Here is a 23,841-nt window from a genome sequence, read left to right as displayed (position 1 = left end):
GGAGCCAGCCAAATTAATTATATAAATATGCCTCTGGTACCATTTTAAAGAAATGAGCGTCTACAGTGAAATGTGTAGCACCCCTCACACTTGATCTTTGAGATCCACAGATGCCCATCATCCAAGGGCTCTGCAAAGATAGATTGTGTGAGTCTTTGTATCTCCACCATTACTCAATTTCCTCCTAGTGTTCCTTGCTGATATGTCTTCTACAGACTGAGTCACTGGGCATTCTGTATCACGGTGTGGGCTGCAGCTGCAGACAGTTTTCCTATCGGGTTGGAAAATTCCACCAGGGCACGTGCTAGAGGTGGAGAGGAAACACATTTTGGGGCACTCCAGAAAAGTTACTTTCCCCAGCCACAAAATTGACCAATTCTGTTTTATTAGCTTTGAAAGACTGTAAAGGAAATAACTAGGCCTATCTGGGTCGGCTGATGTTGAGTTCTCAGTCTTGGTTAGAGTCTTGAGGCATTGAGCCTCCACCCTCTGGATCTTAATGTAGGTGCAGGGCATTGGCCTGCCTCAGCTGATGTCTGTTCCCCCAGACATCGTCATTATGTCGGAGGAGAATATTGGTGGGCACGCCCCCCCAGGGGGAAGCACAGGCCCGTAAGTCGTTCCTCTTGGCCCGGACCGGACCCTCTCTCCGGCACTCCAGAGGCACGCTGCCATCCGATGTTACTGGAACGTTTCCTTTCCTGTTTTTCTTTCTCTAGGAGAGTGAGATTTTGTTTTCGCCATGCAATATAATTGTATTTTTTTCTCCCTTCCACTTCATAGTGCAGCGTTAGAAACAGAACCCTGGGCCTTCCTTTTAAACCATCTCGCGCCACCTTTCGAACGGTTTACTCGACTCAAATACTGTGCATGCCGTCCCATCGTCATTGCAGCTTTAGAGTCCATTTCATTACTCAGCATTGTAATGGGAGTGTTTTTGTTTTATGTTTGGGTCAGCTCGACTGAGCCATCGTCATACAGCACATATTATCTTATTTCCTAATGATTCTCTCTGTCAGGCATTTGACCTCGGAGATGCTCATGTCCTGGTCGTATTTGAGGGGCCAATCCAGGCGACAGTCAGAGGCTGGTTTCAATCCCTCCATGACCCCAGGCAGACAGGCAGCCTTACCCAGGCAACACTCACTCCCACACCCACGCCACCGAGTTAGCCTGCTTCCTTCCTCCCAGGCCCTGTTTGTCAAGCGATATGTCACCCGGCATTACGGGTGTTTATCATTCATAACCCAGGATGGCCTCAAACAAGTAATTTCAGCAATGGTGGGAGTTGGGTGACTAACCCCCTCACTGAAATGAATTGCTTCAAGTGTTCATATGAGCAATTGGAGGACAACAATACCTCGAGAGCCACAGCCAATTGTGATTTAGTTTCTCTTTATTACATTGTCCCTTGCCTTGAATGGGTAAACCTCTTTTAGGGCCGCCTCCCTGGTATGAAGAGATATTTGTGCTGTGCTGGACGGTACAATGGGTGTCCAGGTCATATTTCCGTAGGATCTTGTTATTCCCCCCATTCCTGCGTGTTTTTTAACACGATTTAGACAGACCGGGATTGAACACTGGTCTCAAAGAGTGGTATGTGTGTATAGAACTGGGAGCGTCCGCTGGACCACAGGCTCTGCACTTCCTTATGTGTGTTCAGGAGTCTTGTAGGGGACTGTTTATTTCCTGCAGTGCGTCTTGGGTGCAGCAAATTGGGTCACGGGTGGAGGTATGTCTCGTTTTTGCTCCTCCTCCCAGGGCATCTCTTTTCCCATTCTCCTGGTTCAGCATACGCTGGCCCTGTTGGAGTATTTTTAACATACACAGAACAAAAATATAAACGCAACATGTAAAGTGTTGGTCCCATGTTTCATGAGCTGAAATAAAAGATCACAGAAAATGTCCATATGCACAAGAAGGTTATTGCTCTCAAATTGTGTGCACATATTTGTTTACATCCCTGTTAGTGAGCATTTCTCCATTGCCAAGAGAATCCATCCACCTGACAGGTGTGGCATATTAAGAAACTGATTAAGCAGCATGATCATTACACAGGTGTACCTTGTGATGGGGACAATAAAAGGCCACTTTTAAATGTGCAGTTTTGTCACACAACACAATGGCACAGATGTGTCAAGTTTTGAGTGATCGTGCAATTGGCATGCTGACTGCAGGAATGTCCACCAGAACATTGAATGTTCATTTCTCTACCAACATCGTTTTAGAGAATGTGGCACTACGTCCAACCGTCCTCACAACAGCAGACCATGTGTAACCACGCCAGCCCTGGACCTCCACATTCGGCTTCTTCACCTGCTGGATGGTCTGTGACTAGCCACCCAGACAGCTGATAAAACTGAAAGAAAAAAATGTCTGCACAAACTGTCAGAAAGCTCTTCTGCGTGCTCGTCATCCTCACCAGGGTCTTGACCTGACTGCAGCTTGGTGTCGTAACCGACTTCAGTGGGCAAATGCTCATCTTCGATGGCCACTGGCACGCTGGAGAAGTGTGCTCTTCACAGATTAATCCCGGTTTCAACTGTACTGGGCAGATGGCAGACAGCGTGTATGGTGTTGTGTGGGCGAGCGGTTTGCTGATGTCAACGTTCTGAACAGAGTGCCCCATGGTGGCAGTGGGGTTATGGTATGGCCAGGCATACGCTACGGACAACGAACACAATTGCATTTTATCGATGGCAATTTTAATGCACAGAGATACTGTGACGAGATTCTGAGGCCCATTGTGTTGCCATTCTTCCGCCGCCATCATGTCATTTTTCAGCATGATAATGCATGGCCCCATGTCGCAAGGATCTGTACACAATTCCTGGAAGCTAAAAAAAAAAGACCAGTTTTCCATGGCATGCATACTCACCAGACATGTCACCCATTGAGCATGTTTGGGATGCTCTGGATCGATGTGTATGACAGCGTGTTCCAGTTTCCGCCAATATCCAGCAACTTCGCACAGCCAGTGAAGAGGAGTGGGACAACATTCCAGTAGCCACAATCAACAGCCTGATCAATTCTATGCGAAGGAGATGTGTTGCGCTGCACGAGGCAAATGGTGGTCACACCAGATACTGACTGTTTTTCTGATCCACGCCCCTACCTTTTTTAATTATCCTCCTTTAAGTTATAACTGATCGAACACAAATGGATAGGTTTTAGCAAGGGTTGCATTACATAGCTTTCACCTATCCAGTTAAGTGAAATCAATGACTACTACTTCAAGAAAGGGTGGATGAAATGATGCACTTTTTTTGTATTTGAACAGGGCCTTGATATAGTGGTTCATTGAATATGTACATGGACTGCAACCATCTCCCTGTGATACTGACACTGCCATCAGAGGACATTCATTACAACCTTTTGTCCAGTAGAATTTAAAGAACTGGAGGCCAGTGTCAATCCAATAAGAAAAAGCCACATTCAACATCTTGAACCTAGAAATGTGATTTGTTTCAAGCCCTACCTCAAGACACTGAAAATGAAAATCGCGGTGGTGACATCTTGTCAACCTTCGTGGACTGGATCAATGTTAACATTTTCTGCCCGTTCCGAAAAGCACTTGGCATTGCCGTGTAGGCTATTTGGTGCGCATACAGTTAGGCCCTAAAGCTTAGGCTTACTCTATGCACTAATGCAAGATAGCTTAAAATCATGAAAGAAAAACCTCAATGTAGCATATACAGTGCCTTCAGAAGGTATTCACACCCCTTGACTTTTTCCACATTTTGTTGTTACAACCTGAATTTAAAATGGATTGCATTTATATTTTTTGTCACTGGCCTACACACAATACCGCATAATGTCAAAGTGGAATTATGATTTTTGAAATCTTTACAAATTAAATAAAATGAAAAGCTGAAATGTCTTGAGTCAATAATTATTCAACCCCTTTGTTATGGCAAGCCTTACTAAGTTCAGGAGTAAAAATGTGCTTAACAAGTCAAATAATAAGTTGCATGGACTCACTCTGTGTGCAATAGTAGTGTTTAACATGATTTTTGAATGACTACCTCATCTCTGTACCCCACGCATACAGTTAGCTGTAAGGTCCCTCAGTCGAGCAGTGAATTTCAAGAATCAACCACAAAGACCATGGAGGTATTCCAATGCCTCGCGAAGAAGAGCACCTATTGGTAGGTGATAAAACATTTAAAAAAGCAGACATTGACTATCCCTTTTGAGCATGGTGAAGTAATTAATTACACTTTGGATGGTGTTTCAATACACCCAGTCACTACAAAGATACAGGCATCCCTTCTTACTTCGTTGCTGGAGAGGAAAGATACCGCTCAGGGATTTCACCATGAGGCCAATGGTGACGTTAGAACAGTTAGAGTTTAATGGCTGTTATAGGAGAACTGGGGATGGATCAACAACATTGTAGTTACTCCACAATGCTAACCTAATTGACGGAGTGAAAAGAAGGAAGCCTGTACTACAGAATAAAAATATTCCAAACATGCATCCTGTTTACAAGGCACTAAAGTAATACTGCAATAAATGTGACAAAGCAATTCACTTTTTGTCCTGAAAACAACGTGTTATGTTTGGGGCAAATCCAATATAACACATTACTGAGTTCCACTCTCCATATTTTCAAGCATAGTGGTGGCTGCATCATGTTATGGGTATGCTTGTAATCATTAATGACGGGGAGTTTTTTTGGATAAAAAATAAATGGAATGGAGCTAAGCACAGGCAAAATCCTAAAGGAAAACCTGGTTCAGTCTGCTTTCCAACAGACACTGGGAGATTAATTCACCTTTCAGCAGGACAATAACCTAAAACACAAGGCCAAATCTACACTGACAGTGAATGTTACTGAGTGGCTGAGTTAGTTTTGACTTAAATCTACTTAAATCTATGGCAAGACCTGAAAATGGTTGTCTAGCAATGATCAACAACAATTATTATTTGTACACTTTATTTTACCAGGTAAGTTGACTGAGAACACATTCTCATTTACAGCAACGACCTGGGGAATAGTTACAGGGGAGAGGAGAGGGGATGAATGAGCCAATTGGAATTTGAGAGCTTGACGAATTTTGAAAGGAATAATGGGCAAATGTTGCACAATCCAGGTGTGCAAAGCTCTTAGACTTACCCAGAAAGACTCACAGCTGTAATCGCTGCCCAAGGTTATTCTACAAAGTATTGACTCGGGTGTGAATACTTATGTAAATGAGATTTCTGTATTTCATTTTAAATAAATTTGCAAACCTTTCCAAAAAACATGTTGCACTTTGTCATTATGGTGTATTGTGTGTAGATGGGTGAGAGATTTTTATTTAATTTAATCCATTTTGAATTCAGGCTGTAACACAACAAAATGTGGAATAAGTCAAGGGGTATGAATACTTTCTGAAGGCACTATAGATATAAATTGCACAAGAATGATACATTTATGAATTTAAGGAATTGTTTTCACTTTATTCAACCCACCCGCCCTTCATACACACAATATTTAATTACCCTAAATCCGCCTGCCCCGCAGATAATACCGTGGGGACTGCGGGTTATGAGTCAACCCGCGCATCGGTAGTGTACATGTGTCTGTGTGTTAGTGTTGTTACGATACCCACATTTAGACTTAGATACCAGGTTTAGTATCACGATACTCTATACCATGATGATACTCAATTCCAAAACGATACCAAGGCAAAAGAAGGCACATTAGCCAAAGTCACAGAATGTCACTTGATCCAGACAGATAATCTCAGCTACTGCTCTGTTCAATCGTTGGCCGTCTTGAATTCGATATCATTACATTTGAATTGTTTTACGTACATTTTTCAGAGACATTCATGTATGCATTTAATGAATGAATCATACAATCAATCTGACTTTGTTTTTACCACTCTAACTACATAACATTGGTAATCATTTATTTGAATGGTATATTGATAAACTGTGTAAATCAAAGATGTAGCCTAGGCCTATTGACAATACAAGTAAATGCATATTCAATAAGAGCGTGTGCATGCATTGAGTTATTGAGCTTGTTTTGGCTGATTTCATGGGGCTACAGATGAAAATCTGTTTCCCTTCCATTTGGGACTTTTTTATTGTACTGATTAGGGCTGTCCCCGGCCCAAAAAATTATAATATTGGTCGACTGAGTCGTCCTGTTCTTTCGATCAACTGATTGGTTGAAATGTTGAAATGGGGAAGTCAGATCTGTGGAAGACATTTTACTTAGTTGTGGAAACTACTGGAGGTCAAGAAAAAGGAGGGTATAGGAGCAAGCCTTGCATGAGTATTATGTGTGCCAAACAGTTGCCGTTAGATTACAATTTTACTTTTTCGAACCATTTGCAAAAGTGTAAACAACCCTAAATAAATAAGTGTACCAGAGTCCGTTCTAACAAACATGTATAAAGCCTTTACAGCAGACTAAAAACAGTTGCATGTATTCGTGAATTGTGGTTTATTTATTATTTAGGCTAATTATTCAAAGCTCCCTTTTATTAAATGTTTTAACAAAAATGCTTGTTTGCATTTCAAAGCATGAATCTCTCGTATGCTGTGTGCTGGCATGAACAAATGTATGATTGATTGATACAGTAGGCTATATATTGAGAAATAGGCCTAAGTAAGTTACGGTATTAAGACTAAACAGGACGCGCTCTTAGGCCTACAGCTCGATGGTGGTTATACAAGCCTACTATACAAAGCCTACTAATGATAACGACATTACTTATTATTATAATTATCAATTTCAGTTCTGCCCACAAATGTTCTATAGGATTGAGGTCAGGGCTTGGTGATGGCCACTCCAATACCATGACTTTGTTGTCCTTAAGCCATTTTGCCACAACTTTGGATGTATGGTTGGCGTCATTGTCCATTTGGAAGACCCATTTGCGACCAAGGTTTAACTTCCTGACTGATGTCTTGAGATGTTGCTTCAATATATACACATTTTCCTTCCTCATGATGCAATCTATTTTGTGAAGTGCACCAGTCCCTCCTGCAGCAATGCACCCCCACAGTTGATGCTGCCACCCCTGTCCTTCACGGTTGAGATGGTGTTCTTCGGCTTGCAAGTGACCCCCTTTTTCCTCCAAACATAATGATGGTCATTATGGCCAAACAGTTCTATTTTTGTTTAATCAGACCAGAGGACATTTCTCCAAAATGTACGATCTTTGTCCCCATGTGCAGTTGCAAACCGTAGTCTGGCTTTTTTATGGCGGTTTTGGAGCAGTGGCTTCTTCCTTGCTGTGCAGCCTTTCAGGTTATGTCGATATACAGTGAGGGAAAAAAGTATTTGCAAAACATGACTTAGTACTTGGTGGCAAAACCCTTGTTGGCAATCAGAGGTCAGACGTTTCTTGTAGTTGGCCACCAGGTTTGCACACATCTCAGGAGGGATTTTGTCCCACTCCTCTTTGCAGATCTTCTCCAAGTCATTAAGGTTTCGAAGCTGACGTTTTGGCAACTCGAACCTTCAGCTCCCTCCAGATTTTCTATGGGATTAAGGTCTGGAGACTGGCTAGGCCACTCCAGGACCTTAATGTGCTTCTTCTTGAGCCACTCCTTTGTTGCCTTGGCCGTGTGTTTTGGGTCATTGTCATGCTGGAATACCCATCTGCGACCCATTTTCAATGCCCTGGCTGAGGGAAGGAGGTTCTCACCCAAGATTTGATGGTACATGGCCCCGTCCATCGTCCCTTTGATGCGGTGAAGTTGTCCTGTCCCCTTAGCAGAAAAACACCCCCAAAGCATAATGTTTCCACCTCCATGTTTGACGGTGGGGATGGTGTTCTTGGGGTCATAGGCAGCATTCCTCCTCCTCCAAACACGACGAGTTGAGTTGATGCCAAAGAGCTCCATTTTGGTCTCATCTAACCACAACACTTTCACCCAGTTCTCCTCTGAATCATTCAGATGTTCATTGGCAAACTTCAGACGGGCATGTATATGTGCTTTCTTGAGCAGGGGGACCTTGCGGGCGCTGCAGGATTTCAGTCCTTCACGGCGTAGTGTGTTACCAATTGTTTTCTTGGTGACTATGGTCCCAGCTGCCTTGAGATCATTGAGAAGATCCTCCCGTGTAGTTCTGGGCTGATTCCTCACCGTTCTCATGATCATTGCAACTCCACGAGGTGAGATCTTGCATGGAGCCCCAGGCCGAGGGAGATTGACAGTTATTTTGTGTTTCTTCTTGTCACCTTCTCACCAAGCTGCTTGGCGATGGTCTTGTAGCCCATTCCAGCCTTGTGTAGGTCTACAATCTTGTCCCTGACATCCTTGGAGAGCTCTTTGGTCTTGGCCATGGTGGAGAGTTTGGAATCTGATTGATTGATTGCTTCTGTGGAAAGGTGTCTTTTATACAGGTAACAAACTGAGATTTGGAGCACTCCCTTTAAGAGTGTGCTCCTAATCTCAGCTCGTTACCTGTATAAAAGACACCTGGGAGCCAGAAATCTTTCTGATTGAGAGGGGGTCAAATACTTATTTCCCTTATTAAAATGCAAATAAATGTATAACATTTTCGACATGTGTTTTTCTGGATTTTTTTGTTGTTATTCTGTCTCACTGTTCAAATAAACCTACCATTAAAATTATAGACTGATCATTTCTTTGTCAGTGGGTAAACATACAAAATCAGCAGGGGATCAAATACTTGTTTCCCTCACTGTAGGACTGGTTTTACTGTGGATATAGATACTTTTTTACGTGTTTCCTCCAGCATCTTCACAAGGTCCTTTGCTGTTGTCCTGGGATTGATTTGCACTTTTCGCACCAAAGTACGTTCATCTCTAGGAGACAGAACACGTCTCCTTCCTGAGCGGTATGACGGCTGCGTGGTCCCATGGGGTTTATACTTGCGTACTATTGTTTGTACAGATGAACGTGGTACCTTCAGGCATTTGGAAATTGCTCCCAAGGATGAACCAGACTTGTGGAAGTCTACAATTTTTTTGATTTATTTTGATTTTCCCATGATTTCAAGCATAGAGGCACTGAGATTGAAGGTAGGCCTTGAAATACATCCACAGGTACACCTCCAATTGACTCAAATGATGTCAATTAGCCTATCATAAGCTTCTAAAGCCATGACATTATTTTCAGGAATTTTCCAAGCTGTTTATAGGCACAGTCAACTTAGTGTATGTAAACTTCTGACCCACTGGAATTGTGATACAGTGAATTATAAGTGAAATAATCTGTCTTTGAACAATTGTTGGAAAAATTACTTGTGTCATGCACAAAGTAGATGTCCTAACCGACTTGCCAAAACTATAGTTTGTTAACAAGACATTTTTGGAGTGGTTGAAAAACCTATGTGTATGTAAACTTCCGACTTTCACAGGTGAGCCCTGTATACAGATCAATACACAATTATAGAAAACAAACACATTATTCTGTCAAAAGGTACTCATTCAGCCTTTCGAATTACCCTAGAGCAGTGGTCTCCAACCTTTTCTAGCACGATAACTACTTTTTAAAAAAAATGAAACGTTGCGAGCTACTCATTATTTTTATGTTTTTATAGCTTTCAAATAGGCACTGTCTTCTTCTCATCTACCCTGCAACTCTTCTCCAGGTCTTTTGTGTACAAGAGGTGTTTTCTGTCAATATACCTAGTAAAATAATGGTTAAAGGGATTTTTCACCCAAATTACAAAATGACACATTGGTTTCCTTACCCTGTAAGCAGTCTATATACAAGGTATGACAGCAATCCATGCTTTGGTTTAGTTTCCCTGGCAGTGGCTGGCACGGTTTCCAAATGCTAACATTTTTGCATTTGAGGCACAAATCCCATTCAAGTCATGGGACCGATATTAGAATTTTTTGCATATCATGTTGAAGTCCTCTAAGTGACTTTGGTGAGCTTCAAAATACATTTGAGGTACTTTCGCATGATTTGGATATGATGCGCAACAAAATGCTAATATCGGTCTAACATGACCTGAATGGGATTTGTGGAAACCGTGCCAGGGAAACTAAACCAAAGCATGGATTGCTTTCATACCTTGTGCATAGACTGCTTAACAGGGTAAGGAAGCCAATATGTAATTTGGGTGAACTGTCCCTTTAATAAATAAACTCTAAGGGGGCCCATACATTTATATTTAGTATTTTCCTGAATTCTGTTTTATTATTCCTGGTTTGGGATTTTTTCCTTTTTTCTCTCTCTCAATATTTCAATTATTCATAGAGAAAAAATGTAAAATTGATGTTTTGAGTCTGTCAATGCTTAAATCACATCAGAAGAAACATTTTTGGGTCTGGAAACACAAAACGAACAAATTCATATTTTTAAGTGTAATTCCCCATTAATTGCGCATCTAAGAAGAGAGGAACGTGTCGGTCTAACAATGTTTCTGCTGTTAAGCCTACTGCTTTAGAGTTGCCTTTGGCAAACTCTGTGGGCTGTCTATGCCTTTTACTGAGGAGTGGCTTCCGACTGGCCACTACCATAAAAGCCTGATTGGTGAAGTGCTGCAGAGATGGTTGTACTTCTGGAAGGTTCTCCCATCTCCACAGAGGAACACTGGAGCTCTGTCAGAGTGACCATCGGGTTCTTGGTCACCTCCCTGACCATCTTGGTCACCTCCCTGACCAAGGCCCTTCTCCCTCGATTACTCTGTTTGGCTGGGCGGCCAGCTCTAGGAAGAACCTTGGTGGTTCCAAACTTCTTCCATTTAAGAATGATGGAGGCCACTGTGTTCTTGGGGACCTTCAATGCTGCAGCAATGTTTTTGTACTCTTCCCCAGATCTGTGCCTACGACACAATCCTGTCTTGGAGCTCTACGAACAATTCCTTCGACCTCATGGCTTGGTTTTTGCTCTGACATGAACTGTCAGCTGTGGGACCTTTCCAAATCATGTCCAATCAATTGAATTGACCACAGGAGGACTCCAATGAAGTTGTACAAACATCTCAAGGATGATCAATGGAAACAGGATGCACCTTAGCTCAATTTCGAGTCTCATAGCAAAGGGTATTTTGTTTTTATTTTTTATACATTTCTAAAAACCTGTTTTCACTTCGTCATTATGGGGTGTTGTGTGTAGATTGTAAAGGACATTTTTTTTTATTTAATCAATTTTAGATTAAGGCTATAACGTAACAAAATGTGGAAAAAGTCAAGGTCTGAATACTTTCCGAAGGCACTGTAATTATGTCTGGTTTAAAAACTTTAAAGGTTAGACCTTTATGCATTTTCATTTTCATGCTGTTATATTATGCATCTGCCAGTTCTGACTGCATTTTTTAAACTGTGAAATCTGATTTCTGCCATTGTCATTTCGGTGGGCTATCCCTTTAAGCGGGCACATCTCTCTAAGAAATGGAGGAGAGTTTTGAGCACTGTTTGGTGTGTACCTGGCTGAGGTTCTATTTGTTTGAAATACCTTTTAAGAGCCTATATTAGCCATTCCAAGTGAAAATTGTTGCTCATTCTTGTGGAATGTTAACCCCAATGACAAAGAATGTGTATGTTGATCGTTTTGGATGATGCCATGAACATTGAGATGTTTTAAGGAAATCTCCACCATGCCGGATTTTCCTCTTCCTCAGCCATCCGGGGAGATTGAACCTGTATTACTTTATGCCTTTACTGGTTTACTTATATTTTTGCATTTTGAAGGGGAATTGCAAATTATTTTCTTATTTTCATACTTTGTTCGTACTGGTCCCCCGTAGGAATCGAACCCACAACCCTGTCGTTGCAAGCGCCATGCTCTACTAACTGAGCCACATGGGACTGATGTCAATTATTCATGGGTAGCTAGCTAACAATTATTTGTGGCTATCTGGCTAGCTAACAGTAGTAGCTAGCCAGTTAGCCCTATTGACTTATTATGGGCTTGCGATCTACGGTCCATAGGCAGGTAAATATGCCAAAATTAACACAGCATATATTTATTAACGTATCAAGATAAAATATTGTAGTCAGGCAACATATGAGATGTGAAAAGGCAACATTTCATTCTGAAGTCGGAGTGTTTTTTCTCTCGCTTCAGCTCAAATAAAGGCCACCATTGATTTCAAGAAATGTTGTGTAATATTTCTTTGCCTACTTTCCGTTGAAGCTTGCCTCGATGCATGCTTCAAAATATGTACAAACGGAGTACGCATTCGAGAAGTGCCCTTCGTGCGCCGTTTCGCATACTTTGATTTGGGCTCATACTCCGACCCTCCCGTGCTCCAATTCACGTGCTCGGAGCACGGTAGTGTGCATTTTGAGAAACACCCATTGTGTCCTGTCTGTCAATTAATTTTCGAACCAATTACATGACGCCTGATCCATACCGATTGCAGACCATCTTTGAATCAATAAAGAGTGGTCAACAGTATCGAAAGCCTTTGATAAGTAAATAAAGATGGCAGCACACTGCTTCTTCCTATCCATACCCTTTAACACATAATTTAACACCAAGGTTGCAGCAGAGATGGTGCTATGACCCAGACTTGTGAACACTTAGATTACATCTCGTAGCTAGGAAGGATCTAAGCTGAAAGTTGACATAATGATTTTAAAAATGTTGCTAGGCAAGACAATTTCGAGAGATGGCGATAATTAATTAGGTCTGAGGGGTCACCACCTTTGTAGAGAGGGAGCACACCTTCCAAACCCTGGTGATAGCACCTGAGATAATCATCAGTTAAAAAATGTGTAAATGACTCCACAATCAGGGGAGCAGAAAGCTGCAGCAAGAAAGGATCAAGCAAATCAACCCTAGTGGATTTTTTAAAACAAATCTTAGGCAAGGCATCTAGCACATCACAAGTAGAAAGTTTTTGAAATGAAAACTAAGATTCACTAGAAGTTGACTGATCTTCCATCGAGCCAACTGGAGGCTGGGAGAGGGAAGAGCTGACTGACTGACCAGGGTCGATTTAACCACCATTTCTTTCAAATAAAAAGCCTCCAGAGATTACTTAGTTCATTTCTGACAGAACTTGCTTAGGCAGGGAAGGAGAGGAATTTACATGCTTTAGTGCATTAACTGTTTTCAGAAATGTAGATGGATCACCAGCAGAGTCTGAGATAGAACTTAGAAAGTAGCTTGATTTTCTCAGTTCCCTGTGTGTGTGTGAACTGTGACTAGTAGGGCTAAATGGTTTGGGTCACGGCAGGCAGACCGGCAGCAGCCACACTGGACAGTGGCTAACTAGCTCCATAATATGGGCCACCCAACGTTAATGCTTAGCCCAAGTACCAGACGGAGTCCATGCAAGGTCAAAGGTCATGCAACAATACAATGGCCCTTGGCCCTGCTGTCAACTCTCACACCCATTGCTATAGAGCCAGGTCAGGACTTCAACTCTTATGTTTGGAGAGGTGCTTGCTGCAACTGTCCAAAATTAAGAGGAATTGTGTAGGGGGTTAGTTATGTTGAGGTAGGTAACGTTGAGTAGTGAAACGCAAGTGGGTGGAGGCAGATGTTTTGATTTTCTGTGTGGGTCTAAATGGCCCGCTTTCATCTCACGGGGTCAGGTCCTCAAAAGCTCCCAGTGTAGGCCTATGGTGTGTGTGTTCCCACTAGTGTCATAATGATTTCTAGGTGATCTGTTAATTAGCCCCGATGAAGTGGAGCCGGTGACCTTTGAGACCTCTACAGGGTAGCTGGAGCGAGCGGGTTGAAAGGTCAACTCTGCAGTCTATGGTCTTAGTCTTTATTTGAGATCCCAGTGTAATAGTTGTAGCTAATATTTTCACCCAAAATTCCCATTGGCATCAGTGCAGTATTTTATGTGAACGTCTGCTCACATACCTCAAGTTAGGATTAGGCCCATAGTGTTCAGGGTTTGGGGTCAATTCCGTTTTTTATTGAACCTTTATTTGATCAGGGAGGCATACTGAGACCAAGGTCTCTTTTACAGATGAGCCCTGAATTTCATAAATTACTGAAAATACACGCATCAAAATATAAATACAAAATGCAAGCATAAAGAAAGAAAAACACGGTCATAAAGAAAACACATTCATCAGTAATAAGGCCCTCAATCAGCTTTCTGAATTTCCCTAGAGGCACCAGTACATCAAATGTAAGAACATTTTGAAGATCGTTCCACAAATAAGGTACAAGAAAACTAAAAGCTGATTTACCTAACTCCGTAGAGACCAAAGGAATTAAGTGGCAGCTGCGTTCATATTGATGATGTCGCCATAGTCTAGGACCGATTTTAGGAACGTCGACTGAATAATCTGCTTTCTACTATTTAGCGAGAAAACAAAGATCCTCTAGAAGTTTAACCGTCGAGTCAGCTAGAGGCTCGCAGAGGGAAGAGTAGTCGATTTCCTGACCAGGGTCAACTACTCCACTGTTTCTATAAAATAAAAAGCCTGCAAAGATAAAATTATGATTAAAAGCATCACTATCCCATTCTTCTCAGTTATGATGCCAGAGTCAGACAGAACGCTTCAATGCATTTACTGTTTTACAAACTTTAGAAGGATCACCAGCAGAGTCAGAGAGAGCGCTTAAAAAATTAGCTTGATTTAGATTTCTTAATTGAGAGAGTACATCTGTTTCTCAATTGTCTGAAAGATTGCCAGTCCACTACAGTCAGTTTTCCTTGCTTTGGCCCAGGCTTGATTTCCTCTCTGAATGAGCTCAGATTAATTCAGAAGAAAACCAAGGGTTCGATCTATCTTTGACTGAATTGTTTAAAGGGGCGTGTTTATCTGCCAGAGGAATAAATATGGAGGATACATTTTCTAGAGCCAGCTCAGGGTCAGGAATACAGGAGACAGTGGTTTTCAATTCAGTTGAAAAATTGCGCATTATTTCCATCAGAATTGTTTAATTTAAAAAGCTAATTTATATTATCTTTCTGAATTGGCTGCATTGAAAAGTAAATGGACCCCATGTTGCACCAAAGCTCTGGGTTAGACCATGGTGTCTTATCTAAATTCAGTTTTCTTATGTAAACATAATGTACAGATATGATTGTGAAAGCTTAACAATAGTAGCTTTCCAAATATTTGTGCTGTAGCCATAGTTTGATAAGAAGCATATTGTGGTCCTGCCCACAAAAGAACAGGTGATGGAAGGAGAAAATGTGACAAAGATAGTTATGGAAGGGAGATTTTAATTGAGGGAGAGACAGAAAAAGAGAGTATAGGAGAGAGACTGAGGGATACATTGAGGTCAGAGCATAGGGGTGTAGCAAAGAGGAAAAGCAATAGACATTGATTTATGTCTTTGCTATCTTTTCTTTCTCTCCTAATAATCTCTCCCTTCCCTTCTCTCTCACTTTCTCTCGCTTTCTTCTTTATCTCTCCTAATAACATTTTACATTTTAGTCATTTAGCAGACGCTCTTATCCAGAGCGACTTACAGGAGCAATTAGGGTTAAGTGCCTTGCTTAAGGGCACATCGATAGATTTTTCACCTAGTCGGCTCGGGGATTAGAACCAGCGACCTTTCGGTTACTGGCGCAACGCTCTTACCCACTAAGCTACCGGCCGCCTCTCCCTTCCCTTCTCTCTCCCTGTCTGTCTTTCTCTCGCTTTCTCTCCCCCCTCTCTTTCCACCATTCTCTCTACCCCTCCCCATCTATCTCATCCCCTTCTCTCCTTCCTTCCCTCCTTACTCCACCCACCACTCTCTCACACATAAGTGAGCCTTGACTTCTTTTTGTCTCTCCCTCTGTTTGCCACTGGATACGTCAGGCCCATGTGCTCGCGAACACAGGGGTAACTAGCTGTAGTGGTGGTACTAGCAGCAGAGTTATGGCAACGGCGGAGGGAAATGCCTCGTAGACTCAAAGCACTAGGACCTAAATCACACAGGAGGCAGGAAATGGTATGTCTGCCCTGTGTGTGTGCGCGTGCGTGACAAACAGGAAGGTATGTACAAGGAGGGAATAGTATGGCTACCGTGTGTGTGTGTGAACGGAGCAATAAATGTATGCATGTGAAAAACAGGGATGAAGCTGGAGAGGTAAACACATTCATGGGGGTTGTGGAAAGTGGGCCAGTGGCCAATTAGCCTAGCGAGCCATATTGACTGCTGTGCGTGTAAAGGAATGTGTGTGTCTCTTGTGTGTTTGCATGCATTTGCGTCTGTCTTTCTGTCTGTCTGTCTGTCTGTCTGTCTGTCTACCGTTCTATGTGGATACCTCTGTTTAGCTGTATATTTTAATGGTTCCCACAAGACACTAACTCATTGCCTAGTCCCCACTAGTTGACAGCTCATCCTGACCTGTTGAACTAGGGCCAGGGCTCGCCCTGTAATCTATAGCTACCTCAAACCACCTCTAGCCCTGTTCCCACACCATCTAGATCAGTGTCTACTAGTATAAATCCCAACCCAGCCCTCAGAGACCAGGTCCTCAGCCGTTGCACATAATTGATGGACACACCCTATTAACACACACTATTAAACAAATCAAGGGCTTGATGCTTAGTTGATTTGTTTAATCTGGTGTGTTAGTGCTGGGCTGGAACAAACATGTACAGCTCTGCCTCAGATTGTCTCGTTAACCTCAGCTATTATGTTGATTCACTTTTTCTGCTGTGTGTGTGTGGCTGATATGAAGGAATAGCTGGCGGAGTGTGTTCTCTCCAGGGACACTTGTTTGCTCAGCAAAGCCCCCTGTTAACCTACAGGCTTCGGTCCCCTTATCCTGTCTCCTCCACTGAGAATAGTGTGTGTGTGTGAGAGGGAGAGAGAGAGCATTCATATGCATCATATTTGTAGATACATTTATTTTAAAACCTCCTATTCTGTGACATCCATGCAGGGTTGCGTCAATGGACATAATTTATTCATCGTTAGCTGAGCAGCATACATTTGTACGCAAATGTTATTTGCATGAGGATTTTTTCCCTCCATTGCAATACCATGAATAATATTTGTAGTGATAGTACCATTTGGATGTGTGTGTGCGTGCTTGTGCGTATGTGTGTATCCACATGACCTAGAGTGAATTATTCAGTATTCACATCTCTCCCTCTCCCACTGAACAGCTGTGTTTAGTCATGGTGAAACACAGGATGCTGCTGCCACTGCCCTGCGGGCACCACACACACACACACACACACACACACACACACACACACACACACACACACACACATCGTGCAGACATGCGTATACCGGTAAATACTTGCATGCAATGACCTATACTAGATCACAGATGTGCAGCAGACATACACACACAGGGAGATATAACTCCCCATGCAAGAGAGACCTGTGTGGGCAGACTGTTCAGATGCTCCATAAAATGTTTTATTACGGTAAAGTGGCTGCCTGGATGAACACTAATTTACATTACATTTACGTCATTTAGCAGACGCTCTTATCCAGAGTGACTTACAAATAGGTGCATTCACCTTCTAGCCAGTGGGATAACCACTTTACAAATATATATATTTTTTTATTATTTTTTTTGAATCGTGTGTGTGTGTGAGGGTGTGTGTCTGGGTGTGACAAGAGGCAATCGTGTGTGTTCCTGTCTTAAGCAGATTCTCAGGTGTAATGCTGACACATGAACTGTGTGTGTGTGTGTGTGTGTTCAGTACTGTCTACTGTTCTGCCACTCACTTCTGTGGGAGTTTGAGAGGGGAACATACTCGCACCCACTCCCTCTCTCTCTCCCTGGCTCCGTCCCTCGCTCAATCCCTCTTTCCCAAGAATCGTCAGCGGTGAACACTCATTCCCCTCTCTCTTCCAGGAAAAGAGAGCGCTACCACGCATCAACTAACTCGCACCGATGAGCTGCCGGTTAATAAAGCAAAAAGTACAACCTTTGAGCAGTACGTGTGTGTGTGTGTGTGTGTGTGTGTGTGTGTGTTGTATGACAATGATAAGCATGTATGTTGCCTGTGTGTGTACTTCACAGCTGGACTCGCAGGTAGGTAACAGTGAACACAGGACTGACTTACATCACCGCTGTACACTCCTGATAGTTGCTACTCCCAATCTAACTTTTAAGACCATGTGTGTGAATCTATTTTTGAGTTGCCTCTCTCAAAAATGTTTCTATGGTGCTGTTATGGATAAACAAAAAAATGCTCATCCAGAAGCGGCACTTCTAGTGGCCGGTGATTTTAATGCAGGGAAACTGAAATCAGTTTTTACCTCATTTCTACCAGCATGTCACCTGTGCAACTAGAGGTGAAAAAACTCTAGATCACCGTTACTCCACACACAGAAACGCATGCAAAGCTCTCCTTCGACCTCCATTTGCCAAATCAAACCATAACTGTATCCTCCTGATTCCTGCTTACAAGCAACAACTCAAACAGGAAGTGGTCCGATGAAGCGGATGCTAAGCTACAGGACTGTTTCGCTAGAAAAGACTGGAATATGTTCCGGGATTCATCCGATAGCATTGGAGTTTACCACATCAGTCACCGGCTTCATTAAGAAGTGCACTGACTGCGTCATCCCCATAGTGATCATACGTACATATCCCAACCAGAAACTATGGCTTACAGGCAACATCCGCACTGAGCTAAAGAAATCCTACTACACCGGCTCTGACGTTCATCTGATGTGGCAGGGCTTGAAAACTATCACGGATTACAAAGGGAAACCCAGCAGCGAGCTGCACAGTGATGCGAGCCTACCAGATGAGCTAAATGCCTTATGCTCACTTCGAGGCACGCGACACTGAACCACGCATGAGAGTACCAGCTGTTCCGGATGACTGTGTGATCACGCTCTCCGTAGCCGATGTGAGTAAGACCAATAAACTGGTTAACATTCACAGACTGATTACCAGGTCGTGTACTCAGGATGCATACTCATGCGCTAAGCAGCTGTTCAACCTCTCCCTGACCCAGTCTGTAATACCTACATTTTTCAAGCAGACCACCATAGTCCCTGTGCCCAAGAATGCCAAGGTAACCTGTCTAAATGACTATCACCCTGTAACACTCACATCTGTTGCCATGAAATGCTTTGAAAGTCATGGCTCACAACATCAATGATGGATCGGGATGGGCCAGTTCCGGGGCTGAGGTGAACAGAGCCCTCAGGTTACTGAAAGCCCTGTCAGCCTCGGCAGACCAGCAGAGCCGGGACGGCCCACCCTTCAACAGAGAGGTGATTGGAGCTGCGACCTTGCCAAAGCACCGGATAAACCTCCGATAGTAATTGGCAAAGCCAATGAAGCGCTGCACCTCCTTTACCGTGGTTGGAAAAATGGGTAAAAAAATAATAAAACTCTTTGCAACGGAAAATCAAGATGAGTGTTTCTTATTGGACAAGTCCATGTAGGACCTCCCTTTTTCAGTCTATGGTGTCCAATCAGAAACACATATTTTGACCAATGGGTAAAATAATAATAATAATTTAATTGTGTAGATACTCCTATGAGAAAACCAATGGTCCAAATCTCAAGTCTCTATCATAATCAGTTCAAAAGTTATTGGAGTTTTTACCGTTGTAGGATGGGCAGAATTAGGGTGAATAAATCAATGATAAAAAAAGTGGTCAAAAATCTGGAAAATTGGGTCAGCTAGGCTGGATTCTGTGCAAGAATTGTGTTTACTGGCTACCTGACAGGCTCACTTTCCCATTGAACTTATCTTTCTTCTTGAAATCCACAGAAAATATAACAATATAGAGGTAAGATTGATATCGATTTTGAGACAACATGTAGTATTTTCATATTTAAGTATACACTTTTCATATTCATTCGAAATGTCTGTTCTTTTTCGAAAATGTCTGTGAAATATCAACGGAGCACTGAGTGGATAACACACTTTTTATTTTCAAAGCCTTTTACATTTAATTCCGCTCGTGTCATGCTCATTTTGATTTCTGCGACCCGCGGAAACATTGAAGACGAAGACCACAAAATGTAAAATACTCAAGTTATTACGAGAAACCTGCACAGCTATGTCAACAAAGTTCTGTGCTTATTATCGAATGTATTATGTTATGAAATCTGACTTTTTGGTTATAATGTTAATGATATGTTAAAGACCCCACTGAACTATTCAGAACATGAATAATCATATTTATCCTGATAAAATGTATTTTATAACATACGGAATTGAAATTTCATCACCAAAGCGCGTTTTTACCCACTCTGGGCAAAGTGGGTGGATAACCTATTTTAGTATGTTTTACACCATTTGGTGCCTAATGATCATGACCCAGGAGATTTAGTCTAGGCAGGGAGATCTCCAAACTCCATAGAAATCTATGTATTCTTATTAATGTTTCAAAACCAAATATGATGTCTTACATTACCAGGAAGTCAATTGTGGTTAAATGGTGTCCTGTGGAATAAAGTTCTGCCAAATAATGTTTAAAAAGATTACATACCCCACCATCTCTCATTTGCTAGGGTGGGTTTCAATGATTGAGGGGCCACATTCTTATGTTTTCACATAAGTTGCGGGTATGGACAGAGAATGATCACTAGCAAGATGAAGCTAGAAGAAAAGCTAAGAAAGTGGCATGTGTGAACCTGTTCTGTGTGTGTGTGTGTGTGTGTGTGTGTGTATGTCAGTGAAGCGAAGCTGTGTGTTTGTGCGCACAATGGTGTGCACACATGCTTCAGTAAGATCAAATCAGTTGCCATACCAGGCGGTGATGAAACCAGTCAGGATGCTCTCGATGGTGCAGCTGTAGAACTTTTTGAGGGTCTGAGGACCCATGCCAAATCTTTTCAGTCTCCTGAGGGGGAATAGGCTTTGTCGTGCCCTCTTCACGACTGTCTTGGTGTGTTTGGACCATGATAGTTTGTTGTTGATGTGGACACCAAGGAACTTCAAGCTCTCAACCTGCTCCACTCTAGCCCCGTCGATAAGAATGGGGGCGTGCTCAGTCCTTCTTTTCCTGTAGTCCACAATCATCGCCTTTTGTCTTGATCACGTTGAGGGAGAAGTTGTTATCCTAGCACCACACGGCCAGGTCTCTGACCTCCTCTTTGTAGGATGTCTCATCGTTGTCGGTGATCAGGCCTACCACTGGTGTCGTCGGCAAACTTAATGATGGTGTTGGAGTCATGCCTGGCCATGCAGTCATGGGTGAACAGGGAGTACAGGAGGGGACTGAGCACGCACCCCTGAGGGGCCCCCATGTTGAGGATCAGCGTGGAAGATGTGTTGTTACCTACCCTTACCACCTGGGGGCAGCCCGTCAGGAAGTCCAGGATCCAGTTGCAGAGGGAGGTGTTTAGTCCCAGGGTCCTTGGCTTGGTGATGAGCTTTGAGGGCACTATGGTGTTGAACGCTGAGCTGTAGTCAATGAATAGCATTCTCACGTAGGTGTTCCTTTTGTCCAGGTGGTAAAGGGCAGTGTGGAGTGCAATAGAGATTGCATCTGTGGATCTGTTGGGGTGTATGCAAATTGGAGTGGGTCTAGGGTTTCTGGGATAATGGTGTTGATGTGAGCCATGACCAGCCTTTCAAAGCACTTCATGGCTACAGATGTGAGTGCTACGGGTCTGTAGTCACCTTAGTGTTCTTGGGCACAGGGACTATGGTGGTCTGCTTGAAACTTGTTGGTATTACAGACTCAGTCAGGGACAGGTTGAAAATGTCAGTGAAGACACTTGCCAGTTGGTCAGCGCACGCTCTGAGTACACGTCCTGGTAATCTGGCTGGCCCTGCGGCCTTGTGAATGTTGACCTGTTTAAAGGTCTTACTCACATCGGCTACGGAGAGCGTGATCACACAGTCGTCCGGAACAGCTGATGCTCTCATGCATGCTTCAGTGTTGCTTGCCTCGAAGCGAGCATAGAAGTGATTTAGCTCGTCTGGTAGGCTCCTGTCACTAGGCAGCTCACGGCTGTGCTTCCCTTTGTAGTCTGTAATAGTTTGAAAGCCCTGCCATATACGAGGAGCGTCGGAGCCGGTGTAGTGTAATTCAATCTTAGTCCTGTATTGGCTGTTTGATGGTTCGTCGGAGGGCATAGCGGGATTTCTTATAAGCGTCCGGGTTAGAGTCCCGCTCCTTAAAAGTGGCAGCTCTACCGTTTAGCTCAGTGCGGATGTTGCCTGTATTCCATGGCTTCTGGTTGGGGTATGTACGTACGGTCACTGTGGGGATGACGTCATCGATGCACTTATTGATGAAGCCAGTGACTGATGTGGTGTACTCCTCAATGCCATCAGAAGAATCCAGGAACATATTCCACATACATTCTAAGTGATTTCAATGGGTCTTTCTCCATTTTGATTGTTATATACTGTTCAATTAAATCCAAAATCATTTTCAGCACTTTCGTCAATTTCTGCATTTCCTGCACTCATTTGAGATAATTTCCACAGTTATAGGCCTTATATTTAACCACATGTTGCAGTTAGACTTGTGATTTAGACCAAAACACTTTGGTGAACTGTTGGCATTATGGAAATATAATGATTATTCTATTTCTATAGTTATAATATAATAGTGGGCACTTTGAATACAGTGTTGTTTGACATGACAACTAATGAAAATGCCAGGAAGGAGTTATGTGTTTCCTAGGGGACCGACCCAATACTTTTTGGCTACATTGAATGTATTCTCTTAGGGAGAGAGGCGAATAGATGGAGGGAGGGGAATTCCAAGGGTAGCCCTTACCGTCTTGTGTGGGCGACATAAACCACGGCTGACAGCCGGCCAATCAGATCATCTACATCCGAGGGCAATGACGAGAGATCGGGGTCAGAAGGTCACCTGAGACCCCCATACTCCAATAGCATCACAGTGGGCGGCTACAGGAACGAGAGACTGTCTTGCTCCTTCATTCATGACAGAAAGAGCGAGGGAGGGAGGGAAAGGAAAAGAGGGAGAGGGAAAGAAAGGCAGAGGAAGTGTTTACCAAACTCACCAGGAAGTCATAGTCTGGGAAAGTTGGGAGGCTCTCTCTCTCTGTCTGTCTGTGTTGTTCTGGGCTTTCATGTGGAAGTAACTTGTGGGAAGTGAGATTGTTTTAGGGGCGGTATGAGGGGGGGGACTGGAAGTTACCAATAACAATGAAAAAAGGAATGTGATTGTGTGTGTTGTGAGAGTATGTGTGGAAGCCTGTATTATAGTACATACTTTAGTTTTATTGTCCAATATTGGCCTATACTATCCCCCTCACAACCAGAGAATGTCACCAGTGATGTACCTGTTCTTCTAAATGTCTGGAGGAAAGAAAATGTCTCACTTCTTCTAAACGTCTTTCTTTTCTCACTCTGTCTTCAGCTCTTCAGAGAAGTCCGAATAATGAAGATTCTAAACCATCCAAACATTGGTAAGTGTATCACTGACATACTGACTCACTTCTGTAAATCCTCATAACAATGTGTGCCCATACGTGTTTGGGACAAGTTGATTTCAACTCAGTCGGATTTAATTTATAGCTAAACTTAACTAGCTACCTACTTAGTTTACCGTACAGCAAAACATACTTTTTTTTTTTTTTTTTACACTTAGCAATGCGTAAAAAACAACACAAGAACATATGACAATGCCCCTGTGCACAAAGCGAGGTCCATACAGAAATGGTTTGTCGAGATCGTTGTGGAAGAACTTGACTGGCCTGCACAGAGCCCTGACCTCAACCCCATCGAACACCTTTGGGATGAATTGGAACGACGACTGTGTCAGTGCCCGACCTCACTAATGCTCTTGTGGCTGAATGGAAGAAAGTCCCTGCAGGAATGTTCCAACATCTAGTGGAAAGCCTTCCCAGAAGAGTGGAGACTGTTATAGCAGGAAAGGCGGGACCAACTCCATAGTAATGCCTATGTTTTTGGAATGAGTTGTTCAACGAGCAGGTGTCCTCATACTTTTTTTTACCTCCCAATCCCACTCATTCATTCTAATGAACTGGAGAATGGCACTCCACTTCCTCCTGTGGCTATCTTTAGCCTGATTGTGTGTGTGTGTCCGTGTTGCTGTGTGTCCACACTCATACAC

At 42.9% G+C, this 23,841-nt stretch overlaps 1 protein-coding gene across 3 annotated transcripts in view; it reads left to right on the top strand.

Moving 5' to 3' along the window:
• LOC311107047 (MAP/microtubule affinity-regulating kinase 3-like) overlaps window positions 1-23,841 on the top strand; it is a 96,408-nt gene that overhangs the window by 27,527 nt on the left and 45,040 nt on the right. For all 3 annotated transcript variants that reach the window (XM_084149504.1, XM_084149503.1, XM_084149505.1), the window contains exon 4: window positions 23,125-23,173. In XM_084149504.1, coding sequence (XP_084005630.1) covers window positions 23,125-23,173 — 49 coding nt within the window. The remainder of the gene's footprint in view (window positions 1-23,124; window positions 23,174-23,841) is intronic.

The sequence above is a fragment of the Coregonus lavaretus genome (assembly GCF_964263955.1).
Source record: "Coregonus lavaretus genome assembly, chromosome: 31".
Lineage (NCBI taxonomy): Eukaryota > Metazoa > Chordata > Actinopteri > Salmoniformes > Salmonidae > Coregonus > Coregonus lavaretus.
This window is presented reverse-complemented; position numbering and strand designations above follow the sequence as displayed.